General features: G+C 47.2%; 1 protein-coding gene across 1 annotated transcript; it reads right to left on the bottom strand.

Moving 5' to 3' along the window:
* Positions 1-8,918: 8,918 nt before the first annotated feature.
* Positions 8,919-13,833, bottom strand: LOC136587971 (uncharacterized). Its single transcript, XM_066586826.1, has 3 exons — positions 13,487-13,833; positions 12,929-13,076; positions 8,919-10,287 (listed from the first exon to the last, which is right to left on the bottom strand). Exons 1-3 carry the CDS (start codon positions 13,665-13,667, stop codon positions 9,096-9,098), a joined length of 1,521 nt encoding a protein of 506 aa, XP_066442923.1. The 5' UTR covers positions 13,668-13,833; the 3' UTR covers positions 8,919-9,095.
* Positions 13,834-18,659: the final 4,826 nt, after the last annotated feature.

Raw genomic sequence — 18,659 nt, 5'->3', positions numbered from 1 at the left:
CCACGCCTACGAGGTGTAACAAATGCTTGCTAATTTTCGCGCCAAATTATTTTGCGGGAAAAAACAGGAAACGGCAGAGGACGCCATTTTGAAGAGATCAACCGGAGATCATGTCACGTAGATTCTCACCCCTAGGCCACTGTGAAGTAAGAACCCGGGTTTGTATAATGGACAGGCGTGATTACGATGGGCAGAGAGGACCTTATCACCACCCGAATCAACATAAGCGTTCTATTATTCGGGAGGTCGCCTGCACTTTGCAGCGCCGCTAGGTCACCATTAGGACACGAGCTCAACTCCCCAAAAAATGGAGTGATCTGAAAGTGAAGAATCCGGGGGGCTTAAGAGAGATTCGCCGACGCATACGGAGGAGGGAACGAGGTAGGACTGATTAGCAATTGTTTGTAATGCCTTAAGGAGTTCAGCGGTAGCTCGCTACCTGAGCCACAGTACTTTGGTAACAGATTAGGTGAATGGCAGTAAGTTACTGTATTTATTGTTAACCTTACATTAACTCTCCAAAAGTATTGCCGCACCCCGCTGCTGCACTCACATTTAAAGCGCAATCCAACAGCAAGGTAATACAAACAGTTGCACATCGTTTAGTTTTTACCAGCTAGGGCAGTAAGGAATTGAAGCCCGTAGGGTTACTACACTTTTGCTTATCAAGCCAAAAACATATTTCTTCCTTTTCTTGAAAATCCAACAGTAGGGAGTGCAGCATAGTGCCTAACGAAGCGGCATAGGGACTGGGGGCTAACAAGGGGTTAAAGGAAGATCGAGCAGAAGAAGAGGAGGAGTGGTAACAGGAAGAGGAGGAGCCAGAAGAGTGAGAGGAAGAAGGAAGACATAGACTGAAGCAGGGGAAAGAAGAGGAGAAGAAAGAAGAAAAGCAGCAAGTCTGAAGAGTAGAAGTGGAGTAGAAGTGGAAAGAAAGCTCACCGCAGCAGCAGAAGAAAGAAGGATGGAGAAGCTTCAGAGGAAGATTCGAGAAGCAGTCGTCCAGGACGGGGCCGGCCATACCGCAACCCCAGAAGGCACCCGAAGAGAACGACTCCAGAGGAAGATCGAAGAGGAGGAAGAATGCCCCGACGCGTCTCAGCCCCAGCCCGGTGGCGAAGCGGGGAGCTACGAGAAGCAGCCCAAGAACAGAAGAGCGGCAGGGGGCCACACCACGAAGAACAGCGGCGGCGCAAGATACGAGGCCGAAGAGGACCGACGGCGGGCGAGGGACACAAGCGAGAGGAAACGCGGAAGAACAGGCGAGTCACTCACCACCAGGAAGAAGCGATGCAGGAGCGGTAGAGTCGAGAGGTCCATCGGCAGGTCGGCGCGCGGGCGCCCAGCAGGAGCAGGTGAGCGTTGGAAGCGGGAAGAGGGCCAAGATGGCGGCTCCGGCGCGCGGCAGGAAAACGTACAAGATGGCCGCGCCGTCAGGCGCCACGTGGCGTCGCAAGATGGCGGTGATGGGCGTCACGCGGCCATGGTAGGTGGAGCCAGCAAGCGGCACGGAAGTGGGCGGCGCTGGCGTCCGCAGCGAGCAGCGTCATCGTGGCAGCGCCGGAAGGCGCAACGCGGCCGCATATCCAAGCAGCCCAGGCCGGCCACAGGCAGCAAGGTATGAGGGCAACGCCGCTGGCTACTACGCGGCTCGGCCCAGCACTATACCGGAGCGGAGACAGGCGGGGAGAGTTAGGGAAAAGCAGAGGGGGGGGGGGGCAGAAGAGATGGGGCAGTTCAGCAGGGATACAGGGCTAATGGGGGATATCCGCCACTCAGTTGGAGGGAATAGTAGCCCCCTTTTCAGCTCAGGGGATAGCGAGGGGCCAGAGAGCCCCCACACTCCACCCGCCACAAGCTATAGCCAGCGAAGGGTGGAGCAGCACCAGGCATATGACAGCCCATCTAGCGGCGGGAGGGGAGTCACAACCCCACAATCACCACTTTCTGAAGCCAGCAGTCACTCCTCAAGGCGCCGTAACTATAGGAGTCGCGGAGACTAAGCTACAGCGGCCAGAGGTATAGAAGAGGCGGGCCGCGTCTGGCATAGCCCAAGCAGCCGAGCAGGTGCACGCATAGCAGACAGGCGTACACAGATGGGCGATGAACGGGAAGCAGCGGGTGCATCGCGCAGGCTAGGCCAGCCAGGGCGCAGCGCATCGCAATTGGCGCGTGGTTTCTGGAGTGCGGAAAGGTCACCAGCGGCAGCGTCATGGAGAGCAGGCGAGATGCTAGGCCTTGTCTCCCGACCCATTCTCACCAGACATCTTTCTCACCAGCGTCTTCCATCAGCGAGGGGCAACAGCGCCGTAGGAGGCAGAGGCACTCAAGGGAGCAGACCGTCCAGGGCCAGGAGTCAGCACGGTCCATTGCCGTCCATGAAGTGGCAACCGAAGAACAAAGGAGGTACCCGAACATGGAGCGTATAGAACGGTCGCTCGCGCAAACCTGAAGCGTAACATGATCGGCACAGGAACGCGAGAGGGGTGGTGAGTCTTCATGTTCTGCTGCATGGAAAAATGTTATGGATCCAGCAAGGGAGGCTGGAAAAGGTGATTTGGTTGAGGTTTTAAAGTCTCTACTGGGTAAAATGGAACAAAAACAAGGGCTTTTAGTGTCCTCCACACCAGGGGGCGTGGGCTCGCCTGACGGTAAAGAAATGTCGGTAGAGCATAATGTCGGCCTAAAGTTCGCTGACTCATTGTTTTGTGGTGTCGCCCCTTTGGGGGTGGGTTTGGAAGAAGAAATGGTAGAAAAGATCAAGAAAGGATTGTATATTGATATTTGGTCTCTACTATCAGCCGACCATGTGACTGTGGGCAAAGAACGTACGTACGAATGCGGGACAGAAAAGAAGCTGAAAATAGCCAAGACCTTTGGCAACTGGCTTCAGGCGTTCCTGGTGTTAGCGCATGTTTCATGTCAGCACAATCCTAGTAAGGGTCCGGAGCTGATGGTATATGCGAATACGATATACAGCGCGTATAAACTTCATGGCGGGTCGGCGTAGTGGAAGTATGACGAAGATTTTAGGCGTCGGGTATCAGGCATGGGACAAATCAGCTGGTCGTCCAAAGCAACAGACTTTGGATACAGCTGATACTGTCTCAACGCCCCCAGAAACAGTCCTTTCCAGGGGGAGCCGCTGCAGCTGCTCAACAGCCGTCGGCGGCCCAGTCACGACCTAACGGATCGTGCTGGTTATACATTGAAGGACACTGTAGATTCTATGCGACGTGTAAATTCCGACACGAGTGCTCGGTCTGCGGTGGTCAGCACTCGGCAATCCGTTGTTTTCATAAGCAGAGAGGTGCGGCTACGCCGGGGGTTGCCAGCAGCTCAGCGAACCCCGGTGAGAAGCAGCTATCTGCGCAGCTGGCTCGACCGTTACCCCAGGACGCAGGAAGCAAGCCTGCTCAGGGAGGGCTTCACTAAGGGATTCAAGATCCCCTTTGTGGAACAGCCCGCGGCGATGTTTTGTACAAATTTAAAATAGACAACACGGAATTAGTTTTAGAAAAATTGACGAAGGAAGTTGAATTGGGCCGTATGTCCGGCCCCTTTTCGTACCCCCCGTTCCACAACTTGCGAGTTTCCCCCTTGGGACTAGTTCCCAAGAAGGAATCCGGTAAATTCCGTTTAATACACCACCTGTCCTTCCCAAGCGGCGAATCGGTCAACGACGGGATAACAAAAGAGCAAGCTGCGGTAAAGTACACTTCTTTCGACAGCGCGGTTCGTCTGGTTCGGTCCGCTGGGAAGCGGGCCCTGCTGGCAAAAGCGGACATTGAATCCGCTTTCCGTTTGCTGCCGGTTCACCATGAATGCTTCCACCTTCTGGGATGCATGGTGGACAACCAATATTTCTTTGACATGTGTTTGCCAATGGGTTGCTCTATCTCTTGCTATTACTTTGAAGTTTTCAGCTCTTTTCTTGAATGGATGGTAAGATTTGAGACGGGCATCCCATCAGTAATACACTACCTCGATGATTTTCTTTTCGTGGGCGCGGAAACATCCGGAGATTGCGAATTTTTGTTATCCTCCTTTCGTAAATTGATGCGGAGAGCGGGGGTCCCGTTGTTGGAGGAAAAGACCATGGGCCCGGTAACAGACATAGTCTTCTTGGGCATTGAGATAGACACAGTGGAAATGGTTTTCCACCTACCAGCAGAAAAGGTGGCTCGATTGCGCCAGTCGGTTGTAACTATATCGGGCTCGAAAAAAGCGACGCTGCATCAACTACAGGTCTTGATAGGTTTGTTAAACTTCTCTTGCAGAGTCATCTCTATGGGACGCGCTTTCGCAAGGAGGTTGTCGTTGGCCACGGTAGGGGCAAAAGAGCCCCACCATTTCATTCGGATAACGCGAGGTATAAGAGCGGACCTTCACATTTGGAGGAGATTTCTATTGGAGTTTAATGGACAAGTTATTTGCCAAGAGGAAGAAAGGTCGAGCAAAGAGCTCAGCCTTTTCTCAGATGTGGCCGGGTCAAGCGGTTTCGGAGTTATCTTTCAGAATCACTGGTGCAGGGAGTCCTGGCCAGTAGGTTGGTTGGAAAGGAGCTGGACAAAAGACATAACTTTGTTGGAGTTTTTCCCGTTGGTGGTAGCGGGCGAGTTGTGGGGCTCACTGCTAACGGATCAAACTATATGCTTCTGGTCGGATAACGCAGCAGTGGTCCAGATCATCAACAAGCAGTCCGCTTCATCAGCGACGGTTTTGGCCTTTTTGAGATATTTTATATTACGATGCTTGCAGCTGAACATCTATTTTAAAGCGAGACATGTTCTGGGTTGCGAGAACGGGCGAGCTGACGCTCTCTCTCGTTCGCAGATGAAGACGTTCAGGGAACGTCACCTGTCGGCGGACAAGGAAGGGGTACGTTGCCCTCCGCAATTGTGGAAGTTGGCAGACGAGAGCTGATAAAATTGGTTCAGGCGTCTGTAGCCGAAACGACTTGGAAGTCTTATGAGTCGGTTTGGGCCACATGGTTGAGTTTCATTGATAGCGGAACAGTCGATGAGCAGCGGACGAGGACGGCAACATTTGACATGCTAGCGTCTCTTCGGGCTAGAAGAGTTACAGTGGGTGTGGCTAAAAAACACCTGGCAGGTGTGGCCTTTTTCTTACAGCTAAACGCAAGAACGGACATGACTAAGGACTTTGTTTTCAAGAAAATCATACAAGGTTGGAAGAAGGAGGGGGGACGGGGGGATTCCCATCGCCCCATCACCTTTTCCATACTGCAGGAATTGCTGGAGAGTTTAGAATCAATATGCCGAGATGAACAGGAGGTGTTGTTATTTAGGGTGGCGTTCGCAGACCTCAGAGTAAGCAAGTTAGTGCCAGTCAGTAAACAAAAAAACGGGGGCCTCACGAGTTCGGACGTTCTGGTGTCGGAGGAGACATTAATAGTATGCGTTAGGAAATCCAAAACGGATAAATACGGCAGAGGAGAGTGGATTTCCATAAATAAATTAGGTTCAATGTGGTGCCCTATAAAACTAGTATCACAATATATGGCAGTTAGGCCAACGGTCCAGCAGTTTTTAGTTCACTTGTCGGGCCTTCCCCTAACCCGTTTTCAGTTTTCGGCGTTATTGCGTTCATCGTTAAAGAGAATAGGATTAAACCCGGCGGAGTTCGGCACTCACTCCTTTCGCATAGGGGCGGCCACGACGGCAGATTCTTGCGGTATGCTAGAGGAAGGAGTGAAGAGGCTAGGCAGGTGGAGGTCTAACGCATGTAAGTCGTACGTTAGACCAGATTTGATTATTAGATAAGGCGATAATCAAAAGGAAATTCTGAGGTAAAGCATAACAAGTTAAAATAACTATTATATATATAAAAAAAAAAAAAAAGGAAGATATATATTGAGTCATAAAGCTTAATAGAAGTTAGGTGGATTATATGTTTCAGAATTAGTATAGCAGTTGAGTCTTTTCGTTCCAGCGAGCGAACAATGGACAGTTTGGATAATCGGGCACTCCTACGTGCACTGGGCTGAGAAGAGGGCCATGATTCGTCCAATGGGAAAGAGTCTGGGAGTACAAGGCACAACGGTGCATTGGCACGGAATTCGTGGACTGTTATGGCCAAGGCTCCTGAAGGAGGTGATGCAGATCGGCAGGTGGACCCCCCGAAGGGTGATACTGGTAATACATGCCGGGGGAAACGACCTTGGAAAAATAAAGATGGGAGAGCTATTGGTCCTTATGAAGCAGGACATGCTCCGCTTTAGAGAATGCTTCAACGAGTCGATTCTAGTGTGGTCTGACATCGTGGCTAGACGCTACTGGAGAGAGTCCAGGAACCCAGAGGCTATCGAACGCGTGAGGAAACTCATAAACCTAAAGATGTCGCAGTTCATACAGTCGCTGGGCGGGATTGCTATTAGGCATTGGGAGTTAGAGGATAGGGAGAGGGGAGCCCTTAGGCGGGACGGGATTCATCTAAATGACGTCGGTTTAGATACGTTCCTATCAGGGATTCAGAATGGAGTGGAGGCAGCGCTAGCTAGGGTTTATAGGGTGGGGCGGCCTGTGGCATAGGGTTATGCCACATTCCCAATGGCGTAAAGCTTCCATGCCTGAGGTGTTTTTCCGAGGTGGTTAGCAGGCACGTAAAGAATACAGGGCTTCCAAACACCTCAGGATGGATTTGTGACTTTTAAAGGAATTTTGGTCTAGCATGGAAGAGTAAATGGTGACATTAAAGTTAAAGTTTGGAGTTACAAAACGTTAGTAGATTTAATAAAGCTGTGGGCTACCCCACAAATCATCAGCAACAAAAGGAGTAAGAGTTTTGTTTGTTAAGATAGCGAGGTCTATGGTCGTGGATTAGTGGGTGCACACAGTCGGGAATGCAGCATAGTGCCTAACAAAGCGGCATAGGGACTGGGGGCTAACAAGGGGTTAAAGGAAGATCGAGCAGAAGAAGAGGAGGAGTTGTAAGAGGAAGAGGAGGAGCCAGAAGAGTGAGAGGAAGAAGGAAGACATAGACTGAAGCAGGGGAAAGAAGAGGAGAAGAAAGAAGAAACCCGCCCACCCAGCCCAGTTGCAGGGGCGAAGGAATATTAGGAGAGGAGGGCGGTTAGGAGTAGGAGGTTAGGAAGTCGTCACAGCTTTTGAGTAGGCATAAACCTTCCATGCCTGAGGTGTTTTCCGAGGTGGTTAGCAAGCACGTAAAGAATATGGGGCTTCCAAACACCTCAGGATGGATTTGTGACTTTTAAAGGAATTTTGGTCTAGCATTGAAGAGTAAATGGTGACATTAAAGTTAAAGTTTGGAGTTACAAAATGTTAGTAGATTTAATAAAGCTGTGGCCTACCCCACAAATGTTCAGCAACAAAAGGAGTAAGAGTTTTGTTTGTTAAGATAGCGAGGTCTATGGTCGTGGATTAGTGGGTGCACACAGTCCTGGCCAAGAGCACAAGTGAGGAGCTTTACCTGATGCTACGAGGACGGAGCCTAACAAGAGGGAGCAGAGTGCTCACAGTAATGAACGGAGTGTAACACCAGGTAACAACCACTTGCATGTCTGTCGTAAAATACAAACAAGTTGCAACGCGCAACTATTTAAAAAATTTTTTTGAAACACACAGACCTACAAGGTGCTCTGCACTCTCCTAATTTAGCTGATGAAGGCCAAAGTACACACACACCGTCGGCCGCTGGCTCCCCTAATGTCAGTGATGCAGCGTCACTGGAGGAACACAGCATCACAGAGGCCGCTGGTAAGTATGTTAATGAAAGAGTAATAATCATGCAGGCTGCCATGCTTATATGGCGGTTAACCTTATATATTTGCCAAAAGTAGTAGTATTTCCCCTTAGACATTGCAAGCTGTCCCAGTAAATAAGTTGCTTTTAAGCACTATAGCAACAGTTCTGTCTTAACTTTTTTCGGTGTTTCCTTAATAACTGCATGGGCTTATCGTATAAGACGCGGCGCAGTCCTAGCCCCAGACTTAATAAACAGATAGTAAAGGCTTAGTTGAGTTCCGCCATTGTTACTGCAGCATGCTCGCATCCAAAAATTACCGCACACCTTACTCTTTGCTACTTATAGTGAAGATCTCAAAAATTTGTTACCTGCGGCGTGGCCAATTGCTTACCGTCCGCAATGATTTCCAGTTCCAGATTAGTTAAGGAACTAGTTTAGGCATTGCATGTAGTAAAGAGCTAAACATCTAGAAATGTTGTTATGGCAAAGAGTTAGACATGTGAACTTAGACGCGCCAACAGTTAAACATTTGTTAGGCGCAGTCACGTTAATGGACTATCGGACTTAGTTGTGGAAGAAATACATCAGTTTGCCGCAGACACTCCAAACAGCACTGGTGGTAAGTGGAAGCAGCCCTCCCAATAACATTAATCGGCACTTAACTTTTTGGCAAGTTAGCGTTACTTTATAAAATCTGCTTTTGGCCGCTGTAATGCTACCAGATAACCAACAAGTTCTTCCTAAACTAGTTTGCGGCAACTGTCTGAGCTTAGAAGATGGTATAAACTCATGTGTGCCATTCTATGACTTTGAGTTCGACACTGGGAGACAATAGGCACCTATTTAGCGTTCATCTGAGCCCAGCTATATTACGCCACAGCTGATAAAGGCTTCACCACAAACATTTCTCTCGGATCAACATTTGGTTTGCATGTCTGCATATGTGTGGCAGAAGTAGCTTGGGGTCACATGTAAGACAGAAAGTGTGATTTACAGGTTGTTACAAATATTCTTCATTAGGCGGAGCAAATAGAAGCATGAAAGAAATATCAAAGACCAATCAGTGCAGGGAGTGTAGCGGCGTTACAGGATAGTACCAATGACATTGTGGCCCCTCCTCCTGTGCCCAGAACCACAAGTTATTATACTGAAAACAACGATGTTTTTTATTTTTTTAAAGTAATATGTACTCTATAAAAAACACGTAACAACTTAAAGGGTTACAAAGGACGTTGCAGTCGGCCAGACATCAGCCATCATGTATGCAGCAATCAAAAGATTGGGGATAACGGTGTTATGTTTGTACACAAAATCAAGTGGCACAGCACATTAGTGTGCGGTAAGAGAACGCAAACATTACTGAACAGTCAGTCTGAATCTGTTGCTGTTCCAAAGTGTCGCCGACTGATTGGAGCTATTTTTCTCGGTTGTTTGCCCCCGCGGCCCAAGCTGATAGGCACTTTACTGTGCCGCTTAAAAAAAGCATGAATGTCTTTAGCGGTCCCAGTCCCTGACATTCGTGAGAGGGCCAAATTAGTTTCCCCTTGATCCCCGAGACCCACAGGGGCTAAAACTATAAAAGCTGCACTGCTGCAGGTTGGTAAGTCCTCACAGCATTGCTTTGCACCCTGACGGTTTGGCTCCACGCCCTCTTCGCTTGAGGTAGTTTCCCAGCCGTGGCGAGTTTTTGTGAGTTTTGGTGCCATGGAGGCAGCTTGACGTTGCCATTTTACTGGCGGCAGAATTGGCCTATGCCGCGGTTTAGGCCTACGTTGTGGTGTTGGTCCCACATTCAGAGAAGTACAAAATTTGTCTGGTACAATGTTGTCAGTGTTCATTACCTCTGGGGTAACATTAACTTCCCATGTTAGGCGCTCCTTAGTTTTACTTTCATGTATCGCTGCAGGCTCATTTACCTGCCCCATAGGCTGCAGGGCTGACGCCTCAGTAGTGTGCGGTGCCATCTGTGGGCTTAATAAGCTTTCGCGAAAAGGTGAAAAGTCCGAGACTGGCTCAGCCCCGTGCTCCACCGGGTTGACAGCCCTCCCAGGTGGCTGTGTACTATACTGGTCCCGGTTGGGAAAACGTCCGCGGCCGTGGAGACTCCATCGCGCCAGCAGCCAGAAACACTCATCTGTAGGCTGAGCGCCGAGCGCAGACTCAAATAGAGTCTCCACGGCCACTTTCATCTTTGGTATTATGTGTGGCGGGAGAGCGCGAAAACTGGGCACCAACGAGGCACAGTATAACTCTGCCCAGTCCGCACCCTCCCTGCCACGCAAGTACCTGAGGACCGCCTGGTCGACCCGTGAGCACGGGGAAAGGCTGCTTCTCTGCCCCTGATGCGCTGGTGGTGCTTGTTGGCGCTGTTGGTCAGGCACTTTGGTATTGCGATTACGTACAGAGGTCTCACTGTCAGATGTGTCGTCAGTTATTTGGGTTCGGTGGCGGGCTGGTTGGCGAACCAGAGGGCTTGACCCTGCCCTCAGTTGCTGTTGCTCAGTCCTTTGTTGACCTCTTTGCTGTGACTGAGTGATGCCCGGCCAGTTGCTGGTACTCCTAAGAAATGAGAAAAAAAATTATAATATGCAAATGGACACCGGAGGCTTACCACTTACTATATTGTTCTGCTTGCAAACTCTCAAGACTTTTTATTTTTTTAAATACAAAACATAAAAGGGAAAAAAGGCCGTGAAACTATCCAGTCATTAAAGCAACTTGGGTTTTAATATGGGGAAAAGGTAAGGCAAAGGGGCACACAGATGAGACACAAATATATCTGCAGCATCTCACTACATTTCAATGTCTGTACCGGGTTTGTATAGCAGTAATGCTACAACGAGGGATGGCTGCACAAGCGGAGTCTAATTTAATCCACCATTGTATTATGTGCTCGCTGCCACGTTGGGGCCACGAATTCATTACTTAAAACACTTGACATTATACAAATACTATATGTCCACTTAGCAGGCCAGCCACAACTATGCTGCGTTGCATAACAGTGCACACGCTTACAAAGGCGTTTTTAGGTTGCCATGCGTGTAATGGTGAGACAACGAAATACATGTTTGGTTTTCATAATGTAAGACAACCATCCAACAGCTTCAGGTTAAAGTTTGACCAGCTACGTTCTGCAACTGAAAGACCTTAACGAATATTGGGTGAATGTTCTGACGCACGTCCTATCGCTGGCGCATTATCCACGGTTAGTTGGTTTCCAGCATTCTGCATTGGGCATTTGCATATGGTAAAAGACAAGGATGGTTGCAACATAACAATGTGATTGGTTAGGATTATAACAAAAACGTCAAGGTGCAAAGCAGCAACGATAGAAGTATGTATCATGGATGCGCAAGGTTACAAATTTAGGACAAAACCGTCAGCATGTAGTGGTTTTAGCAATTGCAAGGCTGCTCTTCTCTAGAGAAGCCGATGGCACCGAGGGGCTGTGGGCAGTTACCTGCGTGAGCATAGTGGTGGTGGGGGACTACACTGCCCCTCCCTCTCCGCCCTCCCCCTGTGCTCGCCAGACCATCATGACAACCGCTTGATTCTGGAAGAATGGGCAGCTACAACAAATCGTTGTAGGCTGGACAATAGTGGGCATTTTCCAGTGGTTGAAGTGTTAGCACAGCTAAATTGTGAATGCACAAAGTAGTCAGCGAACGCTTCTGGTTTGGGTGACTCTAGAGACATAAATCTAAAAATCTTGGTATTTGTATAGCGCCAACTTATTCCGCAGCGCTTTCAGGTAATTATTACTTATTACCCCCCACCAAGCTGGGTTCTCATTTTACCGACCTCGGAAGGATGGAAGGCTGAGTCAACCTTGAGCCGGCTACCTGATTCATGCGGGGATCGAACTTGCAAACCTTCAGGTCGTAGGCGAGAGCTTACACTCTGCACCACACGAGTGCATTTACTTGCCCACATGCAGGCGCTGCACATTGAACGCCTGCAGCGTGGCTGTTTGCCTCAGCTTCCGCACTAGCGTTGGATCTTTGCCTTTAGACTCCTGCAGTTGAATGCTTCCATAGCTCACAATGCGAAATGTTATGTGGACTGAGCTAAAACTTACCGCAACGCTGTAAACAGACATCCAAGTGTTGGCCATGTGCAGCACTGCAATACTAATGAGCTGCAGCAAGGCTAAAGTATTGCGCCAACTATGAAAACTGCAGCCCAAGGCCAGGCAGCTGTTCAAGCGTCAAAACATACATGTCGTGAGCCCAGCAGTGGGGGGGGGGGGGGGAGGGGGGGAGTAAATTTGTACAACTGTGGGACACTATAGGCAAATGTCAGGGCTACTTTGAAATCTGTAGCCAGAAGTAGTAAAGTGTATGTTGCATTCATCATTTCGTGCCAATACAGATTTATAGTTTACTAATAATTCCATTAAAAAAGCAAAATCCACTGCACTTATTTCCCTAAATGAGTTGTCTGTTAGCGAAGTGTCAAGAAGGCGCAACATGGGCCTCAATGAGTGTAGCTCTGGGCAGTTACTAACATGTCTATGATGAATGATACTAGCTCACCTGCAGTAATATGACAACTGCTATGCGCTAATTGTGAAGTTGAATAACGCAGATAACCAAGTACATGGAAGCTATAAGGACTACCTAAGTATATAGCAGTGGATAAGGCAGTGCCAGAGATGCTTGGCTGCCGCAGGGCTTTGCGCAGTTTGATAGCGTTCAGGCAAACTGTTGCAGAATGCAGAGTAGTGGTAACTTTTCATCCTGCAACACAACTCTGCAGCCTAAAACCTAAAGTGTGCAGATAGAAACCTTGAACAGTAAGGCGAACGCAACGAACCAGCGCATATAGTATGAAGCAGAAAACTCTGTGGACCTGGTAATGAACAGCAGCAGTAGGCTATAGCATCCTGACGTCTTTGGAAGAGGTTTGCCCTGCTCTTCCGTAATCTCAGATGTGCAAAACTGGAATAACTAGCACTGCCACTACTCTCACGTTAATTGCATTGTCAACATGTGTGTGTGCATACTGGCCCCCAATTACATACTTCAAAGGTAAGAATCACGCAAAGCAGCAGCAGGGTTCGCTCTCAGTAATTGGAATTGAGTGCATGAAAAGGTCTTATCTCATTTTAGCATTTACATCCAGGCAGACCAGGGACAGAAAGGGTAGGTGACAAACAGAATGACAACGTACGGCAACTATACTGATAACGAATACTTACGGTCCTACATCCATGAGGATGTCCAGAAAGGCAAGGAGGGGAGAATATTTGTATGGCTTCTTGCCCAAATGAGTAGAAGTTTGGGCCTGGCGAGCTTCACGGCGGTACTGGTCCCTGGCCGACTTCCAGCTCCTCTGGACCGACACAACTGTAGTTAACGAGAAGCGGTACAAAAGTTGTAGTTCTTCACATTTGCTCTCAGAGTATCAAAGTGAAAATATAGCATTGCGAAGTTGTAAATTGTGCTATATAGCTATTATAATGGCAGCACAGAAGCCCTGTTAGCAGACGAGGTTTGCACTGGAGGTTAAAGAACAAGCAGCAATGCTGGCACAAACTCAGCAATACAGCGCACACTTACAAAGCATGCCAGCTTGTTGGCATTGCCATGTGCTGTTACACACAACTATAGCCTTTGACATAACAGTTGATGCTGTGGACCTCTAACGAAGGGGTAGTCGCGCTGAGCTACGTGGTGGAAAGCAAACAGTAAAAGCTGTAAATAAATGCTTAAAAGCTTCCGCATGGCAAGCAGCTGCAAGAACAACATTTACGTACCAAATTCCGCTCGCTGTTCAGGAGTTGCCGAACGCCACTGGTAAGCGTGCAATTGCTGCGCCACTTCTCGCCACAAGGCGTCCTTCTTATGCACATTTCTGTAATGACGATGGCGTGTGTCCCAAAGTGGTGGTCTTGCTTCCACTGCAGGTATGAGGCGATTCATGGTAACAGGGAACATGCTGAAGCCCGCAGCAGATTAGCAGTACAGCCCTTTTATTGCCTGCAGCCGCCTCTCTCCAGGTGCCTGCATAATTATCGGCTAAGCACCTTCGCAGCGACATCGACACACCTGTTCAAGCAGCAATCTGAGCTATTCACTGTAATGGGCAAAACCTGTTCAACGAAACACGTACACGTCCAAACGCCGACCGGACCGTATTCTTACGAGCACATCGTATATACGCCGCGTACATATAGAATTATTCTGCCGACGACTATACGCTCCGTACGTTCGCTCGTGAGGAGCAGTATATTGCAATGCAATAGCCGCACTTGTAGCGTATATACGCTCGGTTGTATTTTTGCGCCGTATATTCGCTCAGTGAACGCACCCTCAGCCAGTATACTAGCTCATCTCTAATTGTAGGCTTTTCCTATTTCCTTATTGACTAATAGGGAACATCTGGACGCCTCATTTATTTGTAACAAAAAAAGATGTGGCAAAAACACCAACATCAAAATTTACAAAAATGTAGCAATGTGAAAATAAATAAGTGGCAATTATCTTAAACTTGAGATGCGCCAAATGTAACAAGGGGTGTAAACTTTGTGAAACCTATGGTAGGCTTATGGTGTGAATTATAGTGATATGATGTGCCATGGCCGGTCTCACCCCCCCCCCCCCCACTAAGTCTTCCCACTTTTTAAAAAATGCAGCAAGGATGGCTTAAAAAGCGTAAAAGTGAGTCTTGCACATAAATTTGGGACATTTTAACATGACAAATCTGTTGTAAATATATTTATTAATTCCCCCTTTGTGTGGCACCAGGCTAGATCTGAATGCATGACTACCTGGGCTGTGGAGCCGGTTAGCCCAACTTGCATACTAGATCCCAGGATTGTGTCCGATTATTGCACTTCTGGGTAGCCAGGCTGAACTTTGTTGCCATTAACCCCTAATATTCCAAGTTTATCTATATGCTTGGTAACGTAAAGTTGCCTCAACTTTATGTGAACCTCTGGACTGGCAAATACATTTTTTATGTGCATTCAGAATACAAGCATGTGGTGGTAAGCCAAACTTCAGACTCTAATTCTGACTCCTCAATCTTCCCAGACTCCAACTCCCAACTATGACCCATGGTTTTTATGTGATAAATTAACTGTACTAAAATGGCTTTTCATCCCCATTATGATGAAATAACCCCGCTCCATCCTACATGCCAATGTTTCTCATAAATAGGTGCTTATATGAATCGAATATCTATATATATATAAAAACGAAAGCCCTCACTGACTGACTGACTGACTGACTCACTGACTGGCTCGCCACTAATTCTCCAACTTCCTGATGTCGTAGAAACATGAAATTTGGCACAAGCATAGATTATCTCCAAAATAGGAGAAGTAAAGGGGTCCCAACTCGATTATTCAATTCTAAATTTTACGTACTGAATCTAATTCTCCAACTTCCCAATGTCATAGAAACGTGAAATTTGGCACAAGCATTGATTATGTCATAAATAGGAAAAGTTAAATGTTCCCAACTCGATTATTCAATTCTATGCGCAAAAGAATTAGCGTCCAAATTTTACATATGGATTCTAATTCTCTCACTTCCTGATGTCATTTTATATAAAGGAAACGTCGCATGGTTACCTCCCGTGGTGTTTCCTGGGTAACGCAAAGAACCGTGCAAAATGGTGAACATATGTTTTTCCCACTATCTCTAAAGTAACCACGACTTCATAAGATTTTCCGTGTGAACACCAGATAAACACCAGTACCAAATTAACTGGGGCGAAGCCGGGTATATCAGCTAGTATATTTATAGGACACTCCAAAACTTTCCTAAATTCCTTCAAAAGGAAATATGCAACAAATTGTCTATTGAATCAATACCGTATTATATATGGTCCGAGTGAAAAATAACTAGTGTGAATGATCATTTAATGGCTTCATTCACACTAGTGATTTTTCACTCGTACCATTAGTCCAAATGTGAAAAATCACAGCATGTCCTGTTTTGGGCAATTTTTGGTCAATAAATGCCCATTATATTCTATGGAAGCATTCCAAAAACAGAACCCACTCACATGCCAGCTGTATTCTAGTGCATTAAATTCAACTATGAAGCATTTTACTGTCTGAAGGACGTGATTTTTTTCACACGAGTGTTTGCACCAATCCGCCCCTTGCTACGCGGCGTATTTGCACATGAATGAGGTTTGGTGAGAGCTATAATCAGGGTTTCTTTCATGCGTCTGCGCATAGTACTATAATTTTTGGCTCGCGGGGCCAGTTCACATATGTACGCGACACACCCTTTCCGTGGAACTGAATGGCTATTAAAGCCTTAAAAGGGTTTTCTTCTGATTTTTGCGCAGTGTCACAGCCTTCCCCTTGCATATTTGTGCACCTCCCATATACCTCCATGGGACTTTGGCTGCACAAAACGCAAAAAGATAGAGGTCTTACATTTTTGCATCACACAGGCATGGAAATCGCAGGCAAAATGATGATTGTTTTGCACTTGCCTGTGTGAATCTGCTCCTTGTGCCAGTCATCAGGGCCACATAAGGTCCATTTCTACCAACTCCGACTCCAAATGGTTTAACTTACTTGTGATCCCTTTAATTGGATGAATATTGTACCAGACAAGAGGCAATGTGCCGGCGTACGAGGTGCAGGTAAAGAAGTTCTCTTATTCCTCCCAACAAAAAAACACGACGTTTCAACTCATTGAGTCTTTATCAAGTCTGAGTCTTTAATTGGAAGAATAGTCTGAGCAAAAAAAGAAAAATCGCAGTGTGTCCGACTTTGGTGCAATTTTCGAACAAAAATCATTACACATCTCCCAAAGACCTCGGAGCATTAAATCGCCTGAGCGAAGAATAGCCGCGACCAGGTGTTCATCATATTGCACATCTCACAGCGCAGCCCCGAGATGAAGGTAGTCCCCACGGTGAGGGATTCCCCCCACCCCCCCACCCTCTGCCAGCCAGCTCGCATGCTCTCCGATAGGAGTCCTATCTTTTGATGGAGAGAAATCTTGGCGTCTTTTGAACCCGTAGGACACCAAAGGTTGTTTTAGATGTGATTTTTGACGCACCTACTCTGCTTGTGTGAAAGAGGCTTCCATGACCTGCAACTGCGATGGCTTCTGCGCCAGTTGTGGGGATTTCTACAAGCTGCGGTCACAGAAGGTTCTGCATGAATCTGCTGAGTGTGATCGTGTCCCGTGTGTTCTGCACTACAGCTCATGGGGAGGGAAGAGAATGGTTTAGGCTAATTTCACCGAAAATTATTTGGGGAGGCGTTTCTGCATGTTAAAATGTCACAGGTAAACGCGACCAAGCGACGCCTCTGCTTTAAATGGCTTCATTCAAACGTGTTCTTTCCTCGTAAAATATTTGTGCAAATAAAAGGTAGGACCCGCTCTATCTTTCTCGGACGCATCTTCTATACGGGGCGTGAAGAGAGAAGTCTTGACCGATCTTTGTCCGTGTTACGCAGAAAGCTGCCATAGACTTCTATGGCAGCTGAAAGAAAGTGAGCGGGAGGGAGTTAGCCCCTGTAGTAATAGTGTCCCCTATATTGTCCACAGTAGTGATATTGTCCCCTATATTGGCCCCAGTAGTAATAGCATGCCCTCTATTTGCCCCAGTAACAGCGAGCCCTATATTAGCCTTAGTAGTAAGTGTTCCCTATATTGGTCCCAGTAGTAATAGCATGCCCTCTATTTGCCCCAGTAGTAACAGCGAGCCCTATATTAGCCTTAGTAGTAATAGTGTCCCCTATATTGGTCCCAGTAGTAATAGCATGCCCTCTATTTGCCCCAGTAGTAACAGCGAGCCCTATATTAGCCTTAGTAGTAATAGTGTTCCCTATATTGGTCCCAGTAGTAATAGTGACCCCTATATTGGTCCCAGTAGTAATAGTGACCCCTATATTGGTCCCAGTAGTAATAGTGTCCCCTATATTGTCCACAGTAGTGATATTGTCCCCTATATTGGCCCCAGTAGTAATAGCATGCCCTCTATTTGCCCCAGTAACAGCGAGCCCTATATTAGCCTTAGTAGTAAGTGTTCCCTATATTGGTCCCAGTAGTAATAGCATGCCCTCTATTTGCCCCAGTAGTAACAGCGAGCCCTATATTAGCCTTAGTAGTAATAGTGTCCCCTATATTGGTCCCAGTAGTAATAGCATGCCCTCTATTTGCCCCAGTAGTAACAGCGAGCCCTATATTAGCCTTAGTAGTAATAGTGTTCCCTATATTGGTCCCAGTAGTAATAGTGTTCCCTATATTGGTCCCAGTAGTAATAGTGTCCCCTATATTGGTCCCAGTAGTAATAGTGTTCCCTATATTGGTCCCAGTAGTAATAGTGTTCCCTATATTGGTCTCAGTAGTAATGGTGTTCCCTATATTGGTCTCAGTAGTAATAGTGTTCCCTATATTGGTCCCAGTAGTAATAGTGTTCCCTATATTGGTCCCAGTAGTAATAGTGTCCCCTATATTGGTCCCAGTAGTAATAGTGTTCCCTATATTGGTCCCAGTAGTAATAGTGTCCCCTATATTGGTCCCAGTAGTAATAGTGTTCCCTATATTGGTCCCAGTAGTAATAGTGTCCCCTATATTGGTCCCAGTAGTAATAGTGTTCCCTATATTGGTCTTAGTAGTAATAGTGTCCCCTATATTGGTCCCAGTAGTAATAGTGTTCCCTATATTGGTCTCAGTAGTAATAGTGTCCCCTAAATTGGTCCCAGTAGTAATAGTGTTCCCTATATTGGTCCCAGTAGTAATAGTGTTCCCTATATTGGTCCCAGTAGTAATAGTGTTCCCTATATTGGTCCCAGTAGTAATAGTGTTCCCTATATTGGTCTTAGTAGTAATAGTGTCCCCTATATTGGTCCCAGTAGTAATAGTGTTCCCTATATTGGTCCCAGTAGTAATAGTGTTCCCTATATTGGTCTCAGTAGTAATAGTGTCCCCTATATTGGTCCCAGTAGT

This window comes from Eleutherodactylus coqui, chromosome 13, assembly GCF_035609145.1.
Source record: "Eleutherodactylus coqui strain aEleCoq1 chromosome 13, aEleCoq1.hap1, whole genome shotgun sequence".
Classification (NCBI taxonomy): domain Eukaryota; kingdom Metazoa; phylum Chordata; class Amphibia; order Anura; family Eleutherodactylidae; genus Eleutherodactylus; species Eleutherodactylus coqui.
This window is presented reverse-complemented; position numbering and strand designations above follow the sequence as displayed.